A 22,850-nucleotide genomic window follows, 5' to 3' on the forward strand; every position below is an offset into this window, starting at 1 on the left:
CCGTCTTCGCCGTCGCCCTTGTCTTCGTTGCTGTCGCCGCCGTCTTCCTTGTTCCCGCCGTCATCGTCAAAAAAAGGTTGCTGCTGCAAGGGCCTCCCGCGCTCTTGTTCGCTTTCATGCGCCTCCTCGAGCCATTTCGTGGTGATGGGAAAGGGAGGGGAATTTGGGCAAGAGCGAGTGTCGTGATGGAGGAGTGGTGACGAAGGACACGGGACAACGGTAGTGGAGGATTGTGAATCGTAAGAGGGTGGAAGGCTTGGACTGGCAGGAGAAGGAGCTGGGGAGCAAGGTGTGAAGCTCACGTGAAGCAGAAGCGGAAGGTGGGGAGTCGCACCTGCTACCTTCCACGTCTCGAAACCTCCTTCTCAAGCCCGCGCGAATTTTGCAAATGGATGAGGATTCCCGCGTGGGCATGGTACCTTAGGTTGCGTTACATTTGATCCCGCGAGCAGGAAGCGAAATGGACTTTCATCTAAAAAACAGGAGGCACGGCCATGCCTAGGTCGCAGGATTTCAAGACTTATATGCAAGAGGTTGCGATCAGTCAAAAGAATATTATATCAGTACACTTCCCTCATCAATGGACGTTCAAGTCGAATGCAAGAGGCAGAACGACAGATCGGCGGAAGAAATGAAACGAGAAAAGTGCTTTAAAAATAGCAAAAGCTCAGGACTCGAACTTGTGAGATTCGTACCCATACGAAAGATTTTCTGCTCGGTTGTATTAACCCGCTCGGCTAAGGCGGTCGATTATACTTGGCTCCCATCCTGTGGGAGACTGCCAGCTGCAGTCACTACTGCTGCTAAATAGGAAGTCATGATTGAGCTGACCCACCACAACCGGCTGAAAGGCTCCCGCCGTGACATCTGGACCGACAACATGCCAGAAGCACCTGGGGCAGTAGTCTCCTAAACCCAGCCCTGCAGGCCAATCGTAAACTTATGCGCATCCTTCTCCAACTCCCCCCTCAACGCCTTCAACTCCTCCACATCCCAGTTCGCATGCACGAATCGCCCATTCAGGAACCTCGCCTCCTCGCTCACCGCCCAGACCACAAAGTCGCCCGGCAGCGCAATGTCGTCGTACACCAGCCCCAGCTCCTCCACGCGCGGCGCAAACTTCTCCGACATGGCGGTGCCGCCAATCAGACCCGGGTGCACCTGCAGGACGAACATTTCCGGGTTCTCGTCGTGGAAGTACTCAAACATCTTCGTCGCCGCGCTCTTGGAGGCGCGGTAGGAGGAGAAGCCGGGCATGTACGGCAGGTGGATCGCGGCAGTCGAGATGTGGATTACGCTGGCGTTGGGGGCGGCGAGCGGGTGGAACGCGCGCAGGAGGTTGAAGTTGCCCTTGACGGTGACTTCAAAGGCGCGCCACCAGTCGGTCGCGTCGGAGTCTGGGATGGTTTTGAGGTCGGACATGTAGCCTGCGTTGGCGACCAGGATGTCGATCTTGGTCTTAATCGCATCATGGAAAGATCGCAGGGCGGAGTTCGTGGCTTCGACCGAGGTGATATCGGCGGCGTACAGGTAGACCTTGACGGAGGAGTAAAGAGCTTCGATGGCGGATTTGGTTGCTTCGAGAGAGGCGGTGCTGCGACCAAGAAGACCGAGAGTCGTGATGTTAGATTTGGCGAGAGACTGAGCTATGGAAGCTCCGATGCCTGCGCTGCCGCCAGAGATGAAGGCGTGTTTGCCTGCGGTCGAGAGGGATGGGAGGAAAGGGGAGATAGCCGCGTAGGGCTTCTGGTGGTAGGTCTTTGTGGGAGATGGGAAAGACATGATTCCTGCTGTTTCGATTGTTCTCAGTCAAGGTACTATGTGGTTTTTGATGTTGTTACTTTGTTGAGAACGACGAGCAGACACAACTCCTTTTCATCCTGTCTTTATTGCCCATTGCCGAAAGACATGTTGATAAAAATAACATCGACATCTTGACAACACCGTCGACCCCTTTGCAAAATCATGTAATCATTTCCAAGGCTCCTGGATTGCGAAGCAAACGCCATTACGAAGATGGCAATACACGATGGTCCGATAACGTTGGAAGACGGGATCCGGTCGATGTTGCGCCGACTCCACTTCAGGAGACGCCAAGCACCGACACGGCCCCATTCCGCCGATAACGTTATCCGGCTTTGCATCAGGCCGGCCGGCTCAGGGGCGCAACGTTAGCCGCTGGAAATGCTTACGCAGCATACCTCTAGCTTCAACGCTTACGAAAGGGGTTCCGTTTGTTAATCTGGCTTACGAGTCACTCGTAAGATGGCTGGGTGAAGCGGCTGACTATTCAGTGCTGGGCATTTGCGATCATGAATGAGATGGCTCTGAAAATCAGATGCGAACTGGTTCGACAGCATCTAAGGGACGAAAGGGATAAATGCGACCGTTTTCCGGCGGATTCCTCGTTGCGACGAACAGTCTTGGAACACCCCGGAACGGCCCCCGCATTTCAAGGTCCCTACCCCTGGCGATCGGTCCTCAGCGGCGAGACCAGTTCCAAATGCAAGGGGTGACATTCCGGTGACCACACCTGCACATTGCATTCCAAAAAGAAACATCGAAAAACTCGGCGATGGGCATTGTTTACTCTGCTTCCATCTTCCGAACTTCTCCTGAAGAGCCATCCGTGCGCGGGCGGGGGTGCCGAACCACGCAGCATCCGAGCGGCCTGATTTAGCTTCCGCCTTGGGCCGAACTATTGATGTGACGGTGGGATCTACGACGGTGACAACTGAGCTAACCTTCCATCCTCATTTAAACAAACGCGATAAGATACCACCAAACGCGTCTTGTCTAGTCATGAAAGGGGGGCCCGGCCACAACCCCTCTGCGATGCCTCTGGAATGCAGCGTTGGCACATAAGGGATGAACCCTCCCGCGTGGGAAAACTCTAAAAATTCGTCCATCCTCACCCAAAGTCCTTCGTTTTCCTTTCTCTGTTTTCGCTATGGGGATTCGCTCGAGAGGCCGCTTCAGTCGCAGCCCTACGCTCACCAACCACAATATGGGCATCATCGGAGTGTACCCGGCGCGGCGCTTCGGCCGCTTCACGAACGCCGCCGCGGTGGGCGTATTGTTCCTGTTTCTGTGGGTGTTCCGTGAGCAGCTGCGCCTCGATCGCGTTGGCATGGATTCGAGCATCGTGCCGTGGATCCCGCGCCTGTCGCACCAGGACATCTTCGACTTTGAGCCGGTCAATTCGGAGGTCATCCGGGCGGTTTGCGACAAGACGGAGTGGGATGCGGGGAAGGCGATGCAGGTCGTGTTCACATGCGACAACAACGTCGGCGGAATCGGGAACATCCGCAACTCGATCCTGAACTGCGTGCGGTACACGATGCTGGCCGGGGGCTCGCTGGTCATGCCGCGCATCTTCAAGCGCAACGACTCCGACATCTCCCACATCCGGACCGGGCGGCGGCAGGAGATGGAGTACCTCTTCGACAGGCAACATTTCATCGACTCGCTGCACCTCTCGTGCCCCCAGCTGCGACTTTACAACGACACCGACGAGGTCTACGAATCCCTCGGCCCCGCGCGCACATGGTCCCTCGGGCTCTTCCCGGAATCACTCGTCGACGAGGACAACATCCCCAGCACAGGCATCGAGCACCCGGAAAGGTGGCAGGCGCAGCTGCACCGGTGGCTCGACGACATCGACAACACCACCGACGTGGCGCCGACGGGGCGCCCGACCGAGGGCCCGATGATGGTGGACCTGGGCCGGTCATACCTCACGTTCCCGATCAACAGCGACGGCGAGGTGTTCGCGACGACGTTCGGCAACATCCTCAAGTTCCGCGCGGACGTGCGGCAGCTCGCGACCGCCACGATCCTCAGCATCGACCGGCACTTCTTCGGCGCGCACCTGCGCACCGAGAAGGACGCGCTCGACAGCTGGAACCCGACGGACCCGATGTGGGAGTGGTCCGAGTTCAGCAAGCAAACGGACGCCTTCTTCGACCAGGCGGGCCGGTGGGACCTGACGGTCATGTACGTCGCCTCCGGGAACGAGACGCAGGTGGACATGCTTGAGGCGGCCGCGGAGCCGCGCGGGGTGCGGGTCGTGACGAAGCAGGACCTGCTGACGGGGAAGAACCGCAAGCGGCTGGAGGCGTTGACGTGGGATCAGAAGGGCATGATTGACTTCCTCGTCATGTTGGGGGCGGCGCAGTTTGGAGGCGTGGGACACTCGAGTTTTGCGTGGAACGTGGCGCTGAAGAGGCACATTTTCTCCGAGGAGAAGGAAGGGTTCCTGCAGGGGCCGCAGATGTTGAGCGATGAGTTGAGTCAGATTTACGGGACGCCGGGGAAGTATCCCGAGTATGCGTCGTGTTTGTGGCCATAATCTCGTTGCAGGTAGTTGAAAGAAAGTCGGTTTCACGATCATGCTCCAGTGAAGGTGAAGACGTACAGTCAGTGCACTGTGAGTCGACTGTGTAAGACAAAGCCGATAACGTTATTAGCTGATTACACTCCGTTGCGTTGACAGCGTCCGCCCCCAAGTTTGACCCGGAAGGAAAATTTTCCGCTAGCCCAAAAACCCCCTAAACCCCCCTAAACTTCACACTTAGATAACTCTATACGTATATAATATATAAAAATAAAAAGTATATCAATCGATAGCCCTCGATTAGGTGATTATAATAATATCTTTTTTATCCACGCGCACTGCGTACGCATAGAGTTATCTAAGCGCGAAGTTTAGGGGGTTTTAGGGGGTTTTTAGGGGGTTTTTAGGGGGTTTTTAAGCTAGTAGATACTAAACGCAACGCTAAAAAGAAAAAACGAAACCCCTTATACGTAGCGTTCACAGTGTCCTCCCTAAAAACCCCTTAAAATCAGCCTTAACTTCACACTTAGATAACTCTATGCGGACGCAATACGCGAGAATAAAAAAGATATCATTATAATCACCTAATCGAGGGCTATCGATTAATATATATTTCATTTACACGTATTACGTACGTATAGAGGTATCAGTGTACGAAGTTTAGGGCGTTTTAGTGGTTTTTTGGTAAAAAGCCCCTTTTTTTTGCCTTTTTTGGGCTAAAAACTGCGGGGTGGACGCTGTCAACGCAACGGAGTGTAATCAAGCCTCTCAATCACCACTGAAGACCTAAATCTTTCCCTCACCCAACGCTTGCTTTATCCCGATAACGTTGAGGTCTTTTCTCTGTCTAAGACCTCGGTTATTTGACTCTGTGATTTATTGAGACAGCGAAAAAACCAGCATGAGTCCATCCGATACCAACGTGAGACCCCACCGAGTCCAAAATCATCATCTGGCTGGATTACTAATTCATCAACAAGAAGACCAGACGTGAGCGCGGTGTTCTCGCTCAGCGCGAATACCGCAAGCGTCATGCGTCCAAAGTTCAGAAACTTCAGGATGAAAACAAGAAGTTGAAAGATGTCATTGGGAATATCGATAAGATTCTTCGCCGGCAGGGGGCACTATCGGATGACCTGAAAGCCGCCATGTCAGAAGCCCGCGAGATTGCGGGTATCACAACGGAGGATGAGCCGGAGACTTCTCCGGAACAGGATGCTCCGTATATCATGCAGTCCATAGAGAAAACCCCGCCGCCGGACCCCGCCCTTGAGGAAGTTATCCGAACCGACCCCCGACTAGCATCCTCTCTCGTCCCTGATCGTCGTGTGAGCCCTCGCCTAGACTACGGCCTCTGGCTCGACCCGGACCGATTGGTCCGCATACTGGAGCCGCCAGCAGACATTATTCCGTACTTGGGAAGCCGCATGAACACCCTTGCAGGTTGCATCTTCTGGGCGACCATGAACTACACCATCGATCTGTGGAACTCCCGCTCGGAACCTCTATCCACAAGACACCTCGACCGCATGTTCAACCACTCCGAGCATCTCCGGGATCGTCAGTTCCTCTTGTCCCTAGCACAAGCGAGGGTCGATTACAAAGAGAAGGGTTTCATGTATCGAAAACTCACTGAGCAGTTCGAGCGCAACGCCATGAGCGGCCTTTTCAAGCGCATCAAAGAGGACTACGACAAGCAGGGGCAGCCGAGTAAATGGTGGAAACGCCCGGAAGAGGTCGCGAACTCTGTTCTTGACGTGATGGATGAGAGCCAAAAGGCGAGGTTTCAAGCTGTCATCGATGGGAAGGGCACGAAGGAGGATGCGTCAATGCTGCGGGCTCTCATCACTTGGTTGGCCCAGAACTACATTTGCTTCGGCGATGGACCACGATGGAGCTCGGTGTTTGCTTCAGTGGGCATCGGGAGCTGGGTCAACGAGTTTAAACGGCGAGAGGCTCTGACCGCCTGAGAGATGTGATCTAATTTTATGAAATGTTCTTCAACGCTGCTTTCTCACAGATCCATGCGCCAGGCCCTCTCCATGATGTCTTGGTTCTCCTCCGCGTATCGCTCAGTCTCCCACATGGTCCTCCGTTTCTTCACCTCGGACATGACTTTGTACCCCTTCGTCCAATTATCCTCACAAACTAGCAGTTGATCCTGCTTCTCAACTTTCAGCCCACCACCGACGTCCTGAACGACACTGCCGTCGCCTTCAATTACTTCGCAAGCGACGAAAGCCCGGCGATCATCCAACCAATCCTCGCCGATAAGCATGGCTCCATCCCATCCCCTCTCCCAGCTTCCGGCGTAGAAATTCACCTTCTTCAACTTGCCGCCGCCGTTCTTCTTCACCAAATACTCGAATGGCCAGCTGGCGCTGTAGATCCCCAGCGAAGGCTCCGCATTGGACTTCGTGCCCTTGCTGCAATCGGACTGATCTTCCATCACCATCATCTCATGCAGCCTCTTCAGCCCCATCTTTTCAATATCGAGTTGCCGACGGCACTCGCTCGCCATCTCGAAAAAGATTGTCGCGTTTTCGAGGTTGGGAAATTTGGTGGCGATGGCTTCGAGGTGGTCCACGGGCCATGTTCCGTTCTGGTTGATGTCGATGGTGAGGGATTTGAGGTTGGGAAGCATGGCGCCCAAGGCGGTCAGCTGAGCGGGGCTCATCACTTTCCGCTGTCGATATGTGCTCTCGGGCTCATGCCAGTCGAGACTTGTCAGAGACTCTGCGTGGTGGCGGAGGAGTGGTTCGACAGAAGCCCCCGTCTGGCCGCTGTTTTTCCAGGAGAGATGTTTGAGGGAATTTCGTGGGAGGGCGGCGATCAATTCCTTAGCCCAAGAGCCATACGTCGAGAAGGAATGCAGAGATTTGAGGTGCGGGACGAGAGTCGTGACATTCGGTGTCTGACCGTCTCTGATTGCGAGATGCCTGATTTGGGAGAAGTCCATTGCCTCAAGCCAAAGGTCAAGGTTCGTCATGTTCTTTTGCGCTTCCGACATGGGAAGACCCTTCAACCATGCCCACGCCTTTCCTTCATAGACCCAGTCCGCATACCTATCAAACGTATTGCCCCAACTGTGCAGGGTTCGTGCCTCATCCCACGGTCTGTCATTGAAAGCATATCCTTCCAAATCCAGAGACTCTAGTGTCGAAGGGTAGCGTGAGCCTGAGGGGTGCTTGAGTGGGAAATTGTATCGGTCAGGATGCTCAGAACATCCCAGACTCGTGACGCGGAGTTTCAGACTCTTGATTGATGAGCACTTGGTGAGGGCCTTGTGGACTTCGCTCATGGAGTCGAGGAAGGGGTCGCCGGGTTCGCGTTTACCGTACCAATCTGTCTGGCCTGAGGGGACGACGGTGTCGATGTATGTGGGACATTTGAAGGGTGTTCGCTCCGTTGATGAAGCGGCGGCTGATGTGGTGAGGAAAAGGACGGCGAAGATGAGTAACCTGCGCAAAGCCGAGTGCATGACTGCGACGTCTGTGTTCTCCCAGGCTTGGTGTGGTGTAGCGAATGTAGGAGACTGCGCAGCGCACATTCTATGATAGCAGCATATATGTAGCGATGACAAGATGCCACCGTTTCCTACCAAACTTTAGATGGTGGTCTGCAAGTAAGAGACGTGTTGAAATCTCAGTATTGATGGGCTGATTGAGAGAGCGACCGACACAACCCCTGCACCTCTCTAGGCAACCACACCGCACCTTGATGTTTGGAACTAACAGGATCAATGAGCCTTGGCATTTATGTCTGCACAGACAAAGGACACCATTGCGTTGGAAGGAGCGCTATTATTCGGTGTGAGATCCTTTGGACTCGGTGAGCTCGGTAAGCCTCAGTAGGGCATCAACGCCCTCGAGTTGTTTAGTGAGATATGCGTGAAGTGGCTTAATTAATCTAGCTATAAGCGCTAGGCGTAGCTAGCTATAAAGTAGTGTAGCTAATCCCTTACGTAAAGGTAGGATTTAGGCTAAGATTTAGGTTTTAAACCTAAGCTTAACTAATTACTATTTTATATTCCCTTTTTAGCTAATACTTCTAGTATTCTAAATAAAGCTATTCTTATTTTAAAGTAATAATCTAATTAATTATATAGTAGTTTTATATTATTCTTATTTTTATATATTATTCTTATTTTTCTATATTACTATTATTATTCTATTTTAATTCTAAAATACTTTTTAACTTTTTTTAGTTTTTATATAGCTAATTAATATTATAATTACTATTTAGGTTATCTCTATAAAGATAATTAGATAGCTATTTAGTATAATTAATATTACTTTTTATTTTTAATTTAAATTAAGTTTTTAAATTAGTAATTTAGAAGTTTATTATTTAAAACCTTTTTATAAAGTTAATTTTTAACTTAAATAAATTTAAAAACTATTTATTTTAATTTAATTTTAGATCTTATATTCTAAGTAGTTTTTTTTTATTAAAAGTAATAATTCTTAAATAGTTAATTAGTTTTATAAAACCTTATTACTATTCTTTTAATTTATTAATTAAGTTTAGTTAAGTATTAAATATAATAGTTTATAATTAATAATATTTTAAAAATTAATCTTCTTATAATATTTTTAAAGTTTAATTAATTAATTTTTTATTTTTTTAAATTTTAAACTTATATTAATTTTATTTAAGTTTAAAATTAATTAACTTTTTACTAGTTAAACTTAATATAGTTATAGTTTAGAGAAATACTAATTAAAATATTTAACTTAGTAATAAATTTATAATTTAATAAAATTAAAATTTTTAATTACTTTCTAAGCTTTTATTATTAAATAACTTCTTATATAAAAGATTTTTATAGTTAGTAATTTAATTATTAAAAAGAGTAAATTAAGATAATTAAAATAATATAAAGTCTAACTATAAAAGTTAATTAGTTAGTAAAATATAAGGGAATAAAGTTATTATATATAAAAAAAATAAATAAATAGAAGGGACTTAATTAAGATTAATTCTTAAGATATTATTTTTAGATTAAAACTTATTATTAGTTATAAGTAGTTTTAATAAACTTAAGATTCTAATAAAGTTATAATACTTTTCTATTATTAATAGTTTAGTAAAGCTATTAATAACTATTTTATAAATTAAAATATAATTAATTTTAAAATCTTTATTATTAATATTATTAATAATTTAATAATACTTAATTTTAATATAGTATAGTTTAAGTAACTATTTACTTAATAGATAATTATTAAAAGTATTTATAAAATCTATATATATTTAGAGGGGTAATTAAATAGAGATATTTATCTTTTAGAAGAGATTTATAATATATAGTAAAATTTTCCTTCTAAATATTAGATTTATCTACTTAACTTTATAGGTTAATATAGCTATAAATAATTATAATATTAATTTCTAAGTAATTAATACTCCTCTATATATAACTATATAACTAGCTATTAACTTACTTATTTTTTTATAATTAAACTAATTAATATTATAGAAAGCTAATAATTTAAAGTTATTAATAGAGTAACTTAAGCTATTAAAGTAGAGTATTAGTTATTATAAACTATAAAGATATCTCTATATTAATCTTAGTAGTTTATTATATTTTTTAGAAATATATTATTAATTTCTAATAGCTCTACTTATAAGTATTATAATATTTAGTTATATATTATTTATAATCTATTATAACTTATTTAGATTACTTTAATATTTATATATCTTAGTAAGTATTTTATATTATTTTATAATCTTTAGTAATTAAGTATTACTAAGAGAATAAAATACTTAGTTATATCTAATAATACTCTTTTCTATTAGTATGTTATTAATATATTTAGTTTATAAAATCTAAAATTATCTTATTTTATAGTAATAAATAATCTTAAACTTAAAAAATTATTATACTTTACTTAAATCTTTAATTTAAAAGAAGTTATATAAGTTATTTTTAAAGTTATTAACTTACTTAATATTAAATATAATAATAAGTATATTATTAATATAAAGTAATATTATAATACTATCCTTATTAATAAGAATATAAAGTTCTTTTAGTAGTAATTTAAACTTTAATTATTTAAAGATAATAATAATTTATTTATATTAAAAAAAAAGAGATTTTCTTAATCTATAGAGAGCTCTTTTTAATTTATAAAACTAATTAGATTTATTATTAAACTTATAAAGTTAAGTAATAAAGATATCTTAATCTCCTATAAAAGTATTTAAAAAAGCTATAACTATATTAATTTAGTAAAATTTTAGATCTTTAAGTATTATAATTAGTAAAAAGATTTATAAAGTAATAAAATTAATAATAGTAATATAAATTATTTTATTATCTTTATTTTAAAAATTACTATAAATAACCTATTTTATTCTAACTTTATTAAGTTTTCTATCTATAGTAACTTTTTTATTATATACTTATTTACTTAAGAGATATTTAAAGCTATCTAAAAGCTCTTTAAACTATTAATAATCTATCCTTTATAAACTATTAACTTAAATCTTTATAGTATTAAAGATAGTTAACTTTAGAAATCTCTTTTTTATTACTTTTTATTTCCTAAAAGTTATAAATAAATAAATCTTTAAATTAAAAACTTATAATAAGTTAGATATTAAAAAAATAAAAATAATTAGTTTTTAGTTTATTTTATTATTAATTAAATTAATTTCTATAGTTTTTATTTTATTAAATTCACTATTAAACTTCTTTATATTATATAATATTTAAATTCTAAATATTTAAGTTATTCAACTAAAAGAAGAAGTAATTACTTTTAGTAATTTTATAAAAATAAAACCTTTATTATTACCTCTTAGTTTTCTTTTTAGTTTTCTTTATATTAAGTAAGAAGTTTAAAATAAAATACTAAAAAAGTCTTATTATTATTATAAATTATTAGCTAATATTTATTATTTCTAAGGAGTAGTAAAAGATCTCTACTTTAAAGGAGTAATAAGAGAATATTACTTTAAAAAAGTAATAAGAGAATATTATTATAAAAAAGAAATTTTTTTTAGTATTAATTATACTTATATATTTATAGTATTAGTATTTAGTACTAATAAGTATAGTTTTAGATTTAAAGTTAGTAAATTACCCCCTTTATTACTAACTTCTTCTTATTCTTAAAAAAGCTTATCTTTTTATTCTTATTTATTATTATCTTCTAAATCTTAAGCTTCTTTTAAGTATAAATTACTTAATTCCTCTTATTATTAATCTTATTTAGTAAAATAATAATAATAATAAGACTTAATATTTATAGTATAAAGCTAAAACTTAGTTTTATATATTTTTATTAGTAATTTATTATTATATTTATAAATCTTTAGTTTAATTTCTTCTCTTAGCTATAAGTTATTAAATCTAACTAAAAAAAGCTCTCCTTTATTTTCTTTAAATACTATATTTCTTATTTACTAAATATTATTAATCTTTTTAATAAAAATATAGAAAATATTACTATAGAAGTTATTATATTTTATAAATCTTCTAAGTTTAGCTTTAAGCTTTATTTTCTACTTTTTTATATATAAATAGCTATCTAAGTAAATATAGATATAAATTTAATAGCTTTAGTAGTAGAAATAATATATATATAGTTTTTTTATAATAAGAGATATATTAAAAGTATTTATTAGTTTTTTATAAAACTTAATATTATTTTTATTATTAAATAGTAGATTTCTAATTTCTATAGAAATCTTTATTAACTAAAGCTAAAAAGACTTAAGAAAGCTAGCTTCTATATATATTATTTATACTTTTTACTATATAGCTTTACTAAAGTTTTTTACTCTCTTATTCTATTAATAAAAATAAGAAGTTACTATCTCTAAATAGAAACCTTATTTTTAAATAAAAAGTTTTATTATTTTTAAAAAAGCTATATTATTATTTATAATAACTTTAGAGAAATAAATAATACTATTTATTATTATAATCTTTTTTAAAAACTAACTTTATAACTAAATAACTACTTTTTTCTTTAATTTAAATATTTAGAATTATCTATAAATTAAAAAAGCTTCTATAATATAGAGATTATAAGTAATACTTTTAAAACTTTATAGTATTAGTTCTAAGAAGTTAATCTAAAGTTTTTAGAAAGTTTAAGTTAATAGTTCTTATTATTTATTACTAAATTACTATATTAACTTTATTATAAAATAGATATAATATTTATATTTTATAAAAAATACTCTAAAGAGGTTTATATTAATATCTCTTATAGTAGTAATAATTACTTCTCTAAATAGATATTTTAAATAAATATAAAAAGTTTAGTAATTTAGCTTAAAAAAGCTAAATTTATTACTTTAGTTAGAGGGATAAATCTAAAACTAAGAGATTTATATATTTTATTTAAAATTAATAATAGCTTTAGATATATCTTTATAAACTAAGGTATTATTTAAACTATTAAAATAAATATTTATTTTCTAAAAAAAACTAATACTAATAATTTATATTATATTATAAAGTTTATAAAAAGTATTATATAGTTAGAAAGTAGTTTTTTTATTATTTAGCTTAGTAGTAATTATTTTAACTATATTAATAACTTAGCTAATTTAGTCTTTTCTATTTATATAGTTTATAGTTAATCTTTAAAAGAGATCTTAAAAGTCCTTAAAAATAGAAAGATTATTAAGGATATACTTATTAGTATTAATATCTAATATAAAAGAGTTTATTCTCTTAATAGAAGCTATAAATATAATATATTAACTTAATTATACTTCTTAGCTATTATTTTCTTCTTTATTAGCTTCTTTAATAATATTATATATAAAAAAACTATTAATCTTTATTTTAATAATCTAACTAATAGATCTATAAATAGAAAGTTTAAACTTCTTTATTAGTTACTTCTTAACTCTCTATATATAGTTAACTTTATATAGATCTCTAGTAAGAGATTAAAAATTAAAATATAAACTAAATACTTTAAATTTATTTACTAAGAATAATAAAAAAGTCCTCTTTTAAATTTAAGCTATTAAAGTATCTATATAAACCTTAAATTATTAGTTAATATCTTATTTAATACTAAAGTTTCTAAAAATACTATTTTAAGTTTAACTTTCTAAAGTAAATATTAAAGTAGATACCTAAGTTATTAATTATTAAGTTTATAATATATTAATATATTTAAACTTATTATATAATAAAATATAGTATTTATAATACTTAAGGGAGTATTTACTATACTTATTAAGGTATAAAGTTATTTTTTTATAATAATAACTATATATCTTATATTTATAAAGGTTTTTAGAATATTTAATATTATATAAGATATAAGGATTTTATATCTTAATATTCTTAGATTTAAATACTTAAGTTTATTTCTTTATAGTAAACTTCTTTTTATTTAATAGAACTTTAATACTTTATAAAGTTTATTTATATTATTCCTTTTTACTTAAGTTTTAAAGCTTTTATAAAAAATTATTATAGCTTTAAATCCCTATAATAAAGTTATTCTCTATAAAGTCTACTTTAATTTAATTAAAATATCTAAAACCTTAGATAAGTTTATAAATAAAAGCTATAATTAATAAGTTTATATTAGAACTATTTAGTTTATTAAAAATTAAATAAAGATCTTATATAAAATCCTTAGTATTACTATAGTTAATTCTAGTTATTTTATTCTAGTTATTATAGATTTTACTTATAGTTAGTTTATTAAATTTTTAAGTATATTCTTTAGTCTTAATAAAGATATAAAAAGCTAAAGCTATAATAAAAAGATTATTATTAATTATTTTTTCTAAGAAATTATATTAAATCTTCTCTATAAATAATTATCTAATAAATATAAAACCTATAAGTATTAAATTACTTAAAGAGCTTAGATCTTTAATTACTATTACTTTATTTTCTTTAAAAACTATATTTCTATTATATCTATTTAATATTCCCTTATTTATTAAATAGAAAAATAATCTTATTACTTTAAAAGTATTCTTAAGATTAATCTTTTATAGTTTAAAGTTTATAACTTTAGTTAGTTTAGAGATAATATTATATATTAAATTTCTTAAATTTAATTTTTTATTAGCTACTTTCTATATAGCTACTTTAGCTATAAAGTTTACTATAAAAAAAAAGGGAAAACTAAACTAAAATAATCTCTTTCTAATAAAGCTAAAAGAAAATAAAATTAGATTACTAATTATAAATATATTAATTTATTTAATTAATTTAATAGTTTAAAAAAAGTTTAAATAGTAGTTATATATAATTATTAAATAGTTATTAAATAGTTATTACTATATAATTATAGTAAATATTAAATAATTATTAACTTTAATAGCTTAAAAACTAAAGAGATTTTATAAATAAAGGATATATATTATAATAGTTATAATCTTTACTTAGAAATATTATTTTTAATAGTTTAATAATCTATTAATTACTTTTTAGTAATTATTAAACTATAAAGTTAAAATCTTAATAACTATTTAAGAATAACTTCACTATTTAGTAAATAGATTTAAGTATTTAGAAAGTTTATAATTTATATAAAGTAGCTTAATTAATTTAGCTATAAACGCTAGGTATAGCTAGCTATAAAGTAGTATAGCTAATCCTTTATATAAAGGTGGGATTTAGGCTAGGATTTAGGCCTTAGGCCTGGGCCCGGCCGACTACCGTCTCGCAAGACATAACTGACAACAGCCAGCCCCTAATGAATCGCTGGCCATACGGCAAAGCGACGACCTGGGACCTTCATATACCGGTCAAATAGTTATTCCCAGGTCTTCTGAGTTCACGGGACTGAGTAAGCAGGCGTTTTACCAGCAGATGGTCTAATGCTTGTCAAGTTTCGCTCATTTAACCTTATTTGAGAGTCTAATTTTAGCAATGTAACTCTGTCTTCCCACGCTGACCGGCGAATCCGGGGACATCGTACGCTGAACGTCAACTTCCCGACCTGCCTTAACTCCTTTCACGGAGTAAGACTCACGATACTTGGCATTGAAAACGCGGTCGAGACGCGGGCTTTCAAAGATGAAGGTTCTCATCGCGACGATGCCCTTCGCGGGCCACATCCATCCGATGCAGCCGATCGCTCTCGCCCTGATCCGTCGTGGCCACACCGTCGCGTGGCTCACATCTGCATCTCACGAACACCTCGTCCGCCCAACCGGCGCAACCTTCATCCCCTCTCCTCCAGGTCTCGCGCGCCATGATGAACGTGTGTTGGTGCCAGATGCGGGAACGTCGGGCCTCGCAGCTGTGGTGTCGACGCTGCGAAAGCTCTTTCTCGATCGCATTCCGGATCAAGTTGCTGCTTACCAAGAGGTTCTATCAACCTTCCCGGCAGACATAATTTTGGTGGATCTCACGGCATACGGGGCGCACTGTTTTCGCGATCGTACCGGAACTCCATACGCGACGTTGGGGATCAATCCGCTCGTCACATTTGACCCCGAAGTCCCGCCCTGGGGCACCGGATGGCAGCCGCCTTCAACCATTTTCGGGCGGTGGGTGAATTCAGTGGCTCACAAAGTCGCAACTTGGCTGTTGTATCCGAAGCTCACAGCAATATTGAACACACACCGGGCCAAACTTGATCTTTCTCCCCTTCCACCGACGGGATTCTATGACACGACAAGGTCTGATGTCCTGCACATTATGCCAACAACACCTGCGTTTGAGTTCCCACGCGACTTTCATCCATCCATCAAGTGGGTTGGACCGCTACTTCCCCTATTCAACGAAGAATCATTTACTTCACCGCCGATCTGGTGGAATGAGATGCTGGCACATCCGAAAGAGAAAGTCGTTCATGTCACGCAAGGAACATGGGCAACCACCGCAACGAACCTCATTCTCCCGACACTCGCAGCTCTACGTGATCGTTCTGATCTGCTAGTCATCGCAACCACGCCAGACGCGGAAAAGTCCTTACCAGTGTCGTCGCTGCCTAGGAATGCACGAGTAGCGTCATTTGTACCCCACGCGAAGCTTTTGCCACATGTTGGCGTGATGGTCACAAATGCAGGCTACAATGGCGTGCTTGTGGCATTGACATGTGGAGTCCCGTTAGTCTGCGCCGGCCGGACGGAGGATAAGGCCGATGTCAGTTCCCGGGTTGCGTGGAGTGGAGCTGGGATTGATCTGGGCACGGATACACCAAGTATGAAAGCTATCAGGGATGCGGTGGGTAAGATCGTTCGGGATGAGAAGTATCGCAGGGCGGCGGAGAGGATTCGAGATGATTTCAAGAAGCATGATGGGCCAAAAGAGGCCGTTGACGCTCTGGAGGAAATTCTCAACCGTAGCCAAAAATGAGTCATACGCGGCGTTTGCTCAACTCAGTCAGCAATAGTTGATTTTCTCAAACCCATGCACCAGAGATCTTTCGAAATGGAAGTTTTTTTGGTGTATATCAAAGTCGAATTCGCTTCTCTTGTCTATCATTCTGGACGAAGAGATGTCGTACACCGATGAGTAGAACTTTTTTTTTGACTTACTTTCACCCCCGCCAGAACTGCAATGTTCCTGAGAAAAGTTCGACCCGAAATAGTCTTGGTATCGCTACAATTTGATGAAATTGAGAGGAGTCTGTTCAGGTTGATACGGTTCATTTGTCCCGCTGCCGCTTCCGTACTTCGGTGCGCTTGCTGAGAGAACCACGACGTTGATAACATGTTCAAAAGCAGAAATGAAGGCACAGATGATACATTTCAAGCAAGTAAAGCTTCTGTTATCTTTCAATGGGACTTGAGAAAGGCGAGTCAGTCACGAAAGCCCGAATCTCCTCCTATTTTCATCTGCATCGATGTTTCCGGCCACCATGGATCTAACGACAGCCTACATTAACCATATCGCAAGTATAAGAAATTAAAATCACTACATTACTCTTGCTATTCGTGTAACGAAACATGAACGATAAGTCAGAGAAAAAGAAACTTGTTGATATCAAGAAATCTTGGGCAGTAAGGTGGTCCAAGATATCAGCTTATACACACCTTCAGGTGCAGCTCTAAGGGTTGTGAAGAGTAGAACAAAGATAATGAGACGGGCGGCCGTGTATATCAGAAAGCTGAATGTTTCCAGAAGGCCCAATGCTACTTCTTTTGGGCGTTCCTGGCTCCTTAGACTTTTACTGATCCGGCAGTATGTCTGGATGATTCTCTCAACGTAACAATCTTCCCAGGTGTTGTTGGGAGAACTATTGAGTTTCTCTCCAACAAGATCTTCGTATCTTTTCCAAAATGCGCGGAGGCTTGGCTTGCCGAAGGGGTCCTTCCAAAACATTTCAAGACGCTCGCCGTCTTCCAGTAGTAAACTTCCAAGGCTAGCACGAGGGTGCAAATCTCTGTCGAGGGCTTGCTTCCAGTGAACTCGTAAGTCCTGAATGGCTTCGTGAAAACAGAGGTAATTGTCGTAGCTAAAGTCGGTTTCCGGATCATCCGTTTCACGAACAGCGTCGTCTGAAGGTATCATCTCCCAGTCAGTTGACCCCTGAAGAATGCTCCTGGCATATGCATCAAATGTGTTTTCATCAAAGTCTCCAAAGTGAGGGTTCAGAAAGTAGTCCCACCAATCATCCGACATAGTGGGTAGTGTGTTTAACCCTTCATCAATGAGCTGTATCAGGCGCCGTTCCTCCAAATCGTGGGTAGAGAAGTACCCTAAAATGAAGCTGATGCAAAGTGTAACACATGGTAAAAGGCCCGAGTTAAGACATGCGATCCTCCAACAGATAAGTTCTGCCCGAGAAGGAAATTGAAAATTCCAGGCGAAACAGTGAACCCCACTGAACAGCAGAGATGAAAGGCTCATGGATATGATGACACTGAGGGCATTTCCTTCAATCCAGATCAAGTCATTGGCAACGTGAGAGGTTTCTTGGACACCCTTACAGTACCAATCTCTTGCGGCCGGGATGGGCGAAAAGAGCTAGAGCCAGAGACCTCTCGTACAAGGTGCAGATTTCCACTTTCCGTGACAGTAACGTTGAATAATTGTTGCTTCGTTGACGTCTTTAGGTTTCCACCAACTGGCCAGATACGTCAGGATTGCTAGTATGGAAAAAGCGATAGTTTCAATCTCAAGTTGAGTGATTGGTAACCGTCTTGCTACGCGGCTGGTGACATTGAGAATGAGCCACACAATTTGAAGTATGGCAATACTCTTCACTAACCAGTCCGCCTTGCTTTTGTCCTGTATATCATTTTCGCCAAGAACAAGATATTTGAGAGGATGACTTTCGGATTCAGCCCAGTCGAACTGGGAGGTGAGCCTCGTCGCGGTGAGGGTTACGTAATGCTGGGAATAGGGTGAATATTCTGGGAGGAGTAGGCCCCCCATCTGGGCGTAGTATGGATGTGTAATTGTCCATTCCTGGGTTGTTTTCCAACAAGTGGGACTTTTCCGAGTACGCGATCGTTTCAGTGGTTCTGCCAATGGGGTTGTTTCTGATTCATTCAAGCCTTCTTGATTCTCGTTGACTTCTTCGCTCGGATCTTTCGGCGAGATGTCGTCGGCAAGATCTCCGAGTTGGGTTTCATTTCCACTGTCTCGAGCTCTTGATGACGTGGGAAGATCGGCATTCGGCTCTTCAACATAGCCGTCGCGGGGCCAGCAGATAAGGCAACGAACCAGGCCGTGTTCATCCGGAATATCGTCTAACTCAGAGTCATTGCCATCGATCCTTCGAGGTTCATTGATGGTTCGAAATGCGGGGGGTTTAAGACCGAGTATTGGATAAAGAAGCCAGCTAAGTCGTGGATATTCTATGTCCCAATTCCAGTCATGGTGGATGAGATCGTGCTGAGGGGCATTGTAGTGGACGTCCCACTTTGTAAGGTGCTGAACTCTTCCATGGTTATCACCAAATTGCCGCAACTCGTCAAGGGCTTGTTGCAATTCGCAGCTCGCCTTAGAAAGAATGATCTCGGGGAAGAGAACGTTGACCAGCATCCACTTAACCTTACGCCAAAGTCTCCGTGCCGATGTTTCGCGGCGTGCGGGCACGTTTAGATGAAGGACAGTCCAGGTGCAAGCAAAAATGGTGATGGCGCAGCTCCATACAAGGGAGAGTGTTCCTCGAGTATCAGGGCCGGCTTTCCAGCCAATCATAACGTCGGCTTCTCGACCATTCGCCTCGTTCGATGCCAGGGCGCCAGGGAGCATCGTCAAGAAAGCACCTAGAAAAATGCGGCAGCATTTAGAGCGGACCTTCATGACGGCGAAAGATTCAGCGAATAAACCGCGATTTGAGCCAGTCGAAAGTACGCAAATGAAGAGAGAAATTGGAAAAACGAAGCCGCCAGAATTAAGAAAGATGTTATCTGAGCTGAATCGCCACTTGAATGCAAGAGGATTTACTTGAGCCTGCATATGGGGCTGCATCGATCGGCAAAATGAAGTCATACTAATGGAGAGTCATGCCAATAAGCTGGAGGCCATGGGAAACATCGCGGCAGGCAGCCACTTACGTGTAGGTAGCTACAACATGGCGGTCTCAGTCTTCATGCGAAGCAGCGCATCGATAGGTCGCTGATGTATCCTCCTTCAGCGAGAAGCAACCTGTTCGGGATGTGAGGGTGTGCCTTTCTGATGAATGGCGGGAGGGGCGACACATGTATGATGTGTGCTAATGCTAGTAAATGTGTAAAAGTAGAATGATTGGACATTCCTTGATAGCGCCTATGCACATACGACAGGCTGGCTGTATTTCAGGAAGTTGCGGGGTTCCTGTTTCTTTTCCAAAATCGGAAAACCGGTACCATAGATATTTTTTATTCAACGCAAGATTTCAGTCCATGTGGCAGGTCGCAGTGGTGAAGATCAGCATGCATTGTGCAGTACATTTAAAGAAGACACTTTTTCAATAACTTCCATGTTAGTTAGGCCACGGAAATATGGCTCGGTGATCATAGTTATCTTTCGACTTAGAAAACACCGGTATGAACTTTCGTAGGTGAGCAGAGGTCTCTAGTCTAAATGGACAACTACCTTACCTAGGCTAAAGGTCCAGGGCCGACCGCCATGTTGCAGCTCGGCCCCACTCCGGTTGCCGCCGCCGGCCGCCGCATAGGTACTCCGTGGCACCTCATGTGTCGCTGCGGCAGTCCTGAAGGCCGCTGTGATACAAGGCCGGGCGATTTTCCCGTGCACCTTCGCTCCACGCTCGAAAACCGAGATCTTCTCGCCGATAGCAACGAGCAACAACTCTCAATCCCAAAGGCCCGATTCCCACCACCGCCAAGGCTCGGCCATATCCCCCTCAACCAATTTTAAGCCTCGCAGTGGGCTCCCAATTTTCGCGATTGGCGAGCCGACAAATACCGCACCAGGGCCCCTTAAAACGCCCAGACCTCTCTCGCCGTATCATCCTATCGCGCGTCGTATCGCCGCATGCTATCGGCGGCCGGAGCACCTCCTGACTCCCTCGGACGCCGCCCAAAGTTTCTGAGTCTCCGGCGATTCGACCTCCGTCCGCTCTGAAATCCGAGAGCGTGACTCGGGAGGGTGGGTAGCGCGTCGGGAACGGTGGGTTAGCTTGATGAAGATGGTGGATACATCGTGGACCGTGACACCTTGGCGCTCGGGAATAATCAAAAAAGTGTGTGTTTGTAGCATTATCCAGCGAGGTATCATTTCTCTATCAACAAAAGTAAAAAACAAAAGCTATGATGTCTATGCTCCGAAATCGCAGGACCGCGCCAGCCCGCCGCCCCTGAATGCGCCAATGCCAAGTCTCAACCACGTGTCAAATCTTTTTTAGTATCACTCTCTCATTTCTTTACGTGTCTTGCGTCTAGAAGCTCTTGACCTTCTGCATGCTGCCCTCCTCGACCAGGGCGCGGTGGAGGTCAAACGAGTTGAAGAGCAGGTGGGGCTCGTGGCCCATGCCCTTGCGCAGGCACTCGAACTCGGCCTTGTCGAAGTAGCTCTGCAAGATGGGCTGGTAGACGGGGTGGGCGCACTTCTTGATGATGAGGCGGGCGCGCTCGCGGGGGCTGAGGCCGCGGACGTCGGCGAGCCCTTGCTCGGTGACGATCACGTCGAGGTCGTGCTCGGTCTGGTCGATGTGGGTGCACATGGGCACGATGCAGGAGACGCCGTGGGGGTCGGTCTTGGAGGGGCGGGTGGAGGGGGTGTGCATGATGCTGTACTTTGCGTTGCGGAGGAAGTCGGCGCTGCCGCCGAGGCCGTTGAGCATGCGGGAGCCCATGACGCAGGTGCTGTTTGCGTGGGCGTAGATGTCTACCTCGACGGGGGTGTTCATGCCGATGACGCCGAGGCGGCGGATGATCTCGGGGGAGTTGGAGACCTGCTGGGAGCGCAGGAGGAGCTTGTCGTGGTAGGACTCCCAGTTGTCGTAGAAGCGCTTGAAGCCGTCGGGGGAGAAGCGGACGGAGGTGGCGGTGGCAAAGTCGAGGTGGCCCGAGTCGAAGAGGTCGAGGAAGGTGTCCTGGATGACCTCTGTCCAGACCTTGAGGTTCCAGAAGTTGGAGTCCTTGAGGCCGCCGATGACGGCGTTGGCGATGTTGCCGATGCCGGACTGCAGGGGGAGCAGGTTCTTGGGCAGGCGGCCGTGCTTGACCTCGTGCTCGAAGAACTCGATGAGGTGGCGGGCGATGGCCTGGGAGCTGGCGTCCTCGGGGGTGTTGGGGGAGGTCTGGTCCTGGTAGTCGGACTCGATAATGCCGACGACCTTCTCGGGGTCGATAGGGATGGAGGTGGTGCCGATACGGTCCTCAACGCCCATGATGAGGTAGGGCTTGCGGCGCGGGGGCAGGTCGGTCATGGTGATGTCGTGGAGGCCCTCGAAGCTGGGGAGGGAGGTGTTGACCTCGATGATGATCTTGTCGGCGAGCTGGACGAGCTCGGGGGTGGCGCCGACGGAGGCGCCGGGGACGATGCTGCCGTCCTCCTTGATGTCGGTGGCCTCGACGATGGCGACGTCGATGCCCTTGTTGGGGCGGTCCTTTGTGTAGAAGCCGTAGACGAGGTCGACGGGGAACTGGGACAGGTGCTTGTCGAAGAAGTTGATGCGGCCCTCGTTGATGCCCTTGGAGATGGCCTTGCCGACCTGGTGGGGACTGCGGCGGTCAATCATGTCGAGACCGGCCCAGCGGTTCTCGGTCTCTGCGCCGGAGGAGGCACCGACGAAGAGGCTGTACTTCATCTTGCCCTGCAGGTTGTTCCGCTCGACGTGGTCGGCGAGGAAGGTGGGCATCTTCTTGGGGTAGCCGACGCCGGTGAAGCCGGACCAGCCGATGTAGGCGCCGTTGGGGAAGTGCTGGAGCAGGTCCTGGGGACGGGTGAGCTTGTTCAGCATGGTCGGGCGGCGAACGCGCGCCTTGAGGGCGGCCGAAGCAACTGGCGACGCCATTTTGGAGCGTGAAGTCTGACGAAGATGAGGATGACGAGAGGAGTGGAGAGGAGAGGTTCTCAGAGGGTCAAAGCCCGGGGAAAGGAAGGGAGATGATGGGGGAGAGTACAACAAACAAGCACACCGGTCAAGGGAAAGAA

The 22,850-nt window shown here is 42.1% G+C and overlaps 6 protein-coding genes across 6 annotated transcripts; 3 read left to right on the forward strand and 3 right to left on the reverse strand.

Moving 5' to 3' along the window:
* Window positions 1–909: 909 nt before the first annotated feature.
* On the reverse strand, window positions 910–1,782 carry citE-4 (Short chain dehydrogenase citE; the record flags this gene model as incomplete). Its single annotated transcript, XM_036641584.1, has 1 exon — window positions 910–1,782. The coding sequence occupies one exon, from the start codon at window positions 1,780–1,782 to the stop codon at window positions 910–912; it is 873 nt and encodes a 290-aa protein (XP_036493403.1).
* A 1,168-nt stretch (window positions 1,783–2,950) lies between these two features.
* On the forward strand, window positions 2,951–4,351 carry CGCS363_v009736 (uncharacterized protein; the record flags this gene model as incomplete). Its single annotated transcript, XM_036641585.1, has 1 exon — window positions 2,951–4,351. The coding sequence occupies one exon, from the start codon at window positions 2,951–2,953 to the stop codon at window positions 4,349–4,351; it is 1,401 nt and encodes a 466-aa protein (XP_036493402.1).
* Window positions 4,352–5,237: 886 nt separating this feature from the next.
* CGCS363_v009737 (uncharacterized protein) lies at window positions 5,238–6,306 on the forward strand (the record flags this gene model as incomplete). Its single annotated transcript, XM_036641586.1, has 2 exons — window positions 5,238–5,258; window positions 5,317–6,306. 2 exons carry the CDS (start codon window positions 5,238–5,240, stop codon window positions 6,304–6,306), a joined length of 1,011 nt encoding a protein of 336 aa, XP_036493401.1.
* Window positions 6,307–6,350: 44 nt separating this feature from the next.
* CGCS363_v009738 (uncharacterized protein) lies at window positions 6,351–7,817 on the reverse strand (the record flags this gene model as incomplete). Its single annotated transcript, XM_036641587.1, has 1 exon — window positions 6,351–7,817. One exon carries the CDS (start codon window positions 7,815–7,817, stop codon window positions 6,351–6,353), a length of 1,467 nt encoding a protein of 488 aa, XP_036493400.1.
* A 7,545-nt stretch (window positions 7,818–15,362) lies between these two features.
* rebG-1 (4'-demethylrebeccamycin synthase) lies at window positions 15,363–16,649 on the forward strand (the record flags this gene model as incomplete). The annotated part of the gene is made up of 1 exon (XM_036641588.1): window positions 15,363–16,649. One exon carries the CDS (start codon window positions 15,363–15,365, stop codon window positions 16,647–16,649), a length of 1,287 nt encoding a protein of 428 aa, XP_036493399.1.
* A 4,480-nt stretch (window positions 16,650–21,129) lies between these two features.
* acu-8 (Acetyl-CoA hydrolase) lies at window positions 21,130–22,710 on the reverse strand (the record flags this gene model as incomplete). Its single annotated transcript, XM_036641589.1, has 1 exon — window positions 21,130–22,710. One exon carries the CDS (start codon window positions 22,708–22,710, stop codon window positions 21,130–21,132), a length of 1,581 nt encoding a protein of 526 aa, XP_036492933.1.
* Window positions 22,711–22,850: the final 140 nt, after the last annotated feature.

The sequence above is a fragment of the Colletotrichum siamense genome, assembly GCF_013390195.1.
Source record: "Colletotrichum siamense strain Cg363 chromosome Unknown KSG_Cg363_contig06, whole genome shotgun sequence".
Lineage (NCBI taxonomy): Eukaryota > Fungi > Ascomycota > Sordariomycetes > Glomerellales > Glomerellaceae > Colletotrichum > Colletotrichum siamense.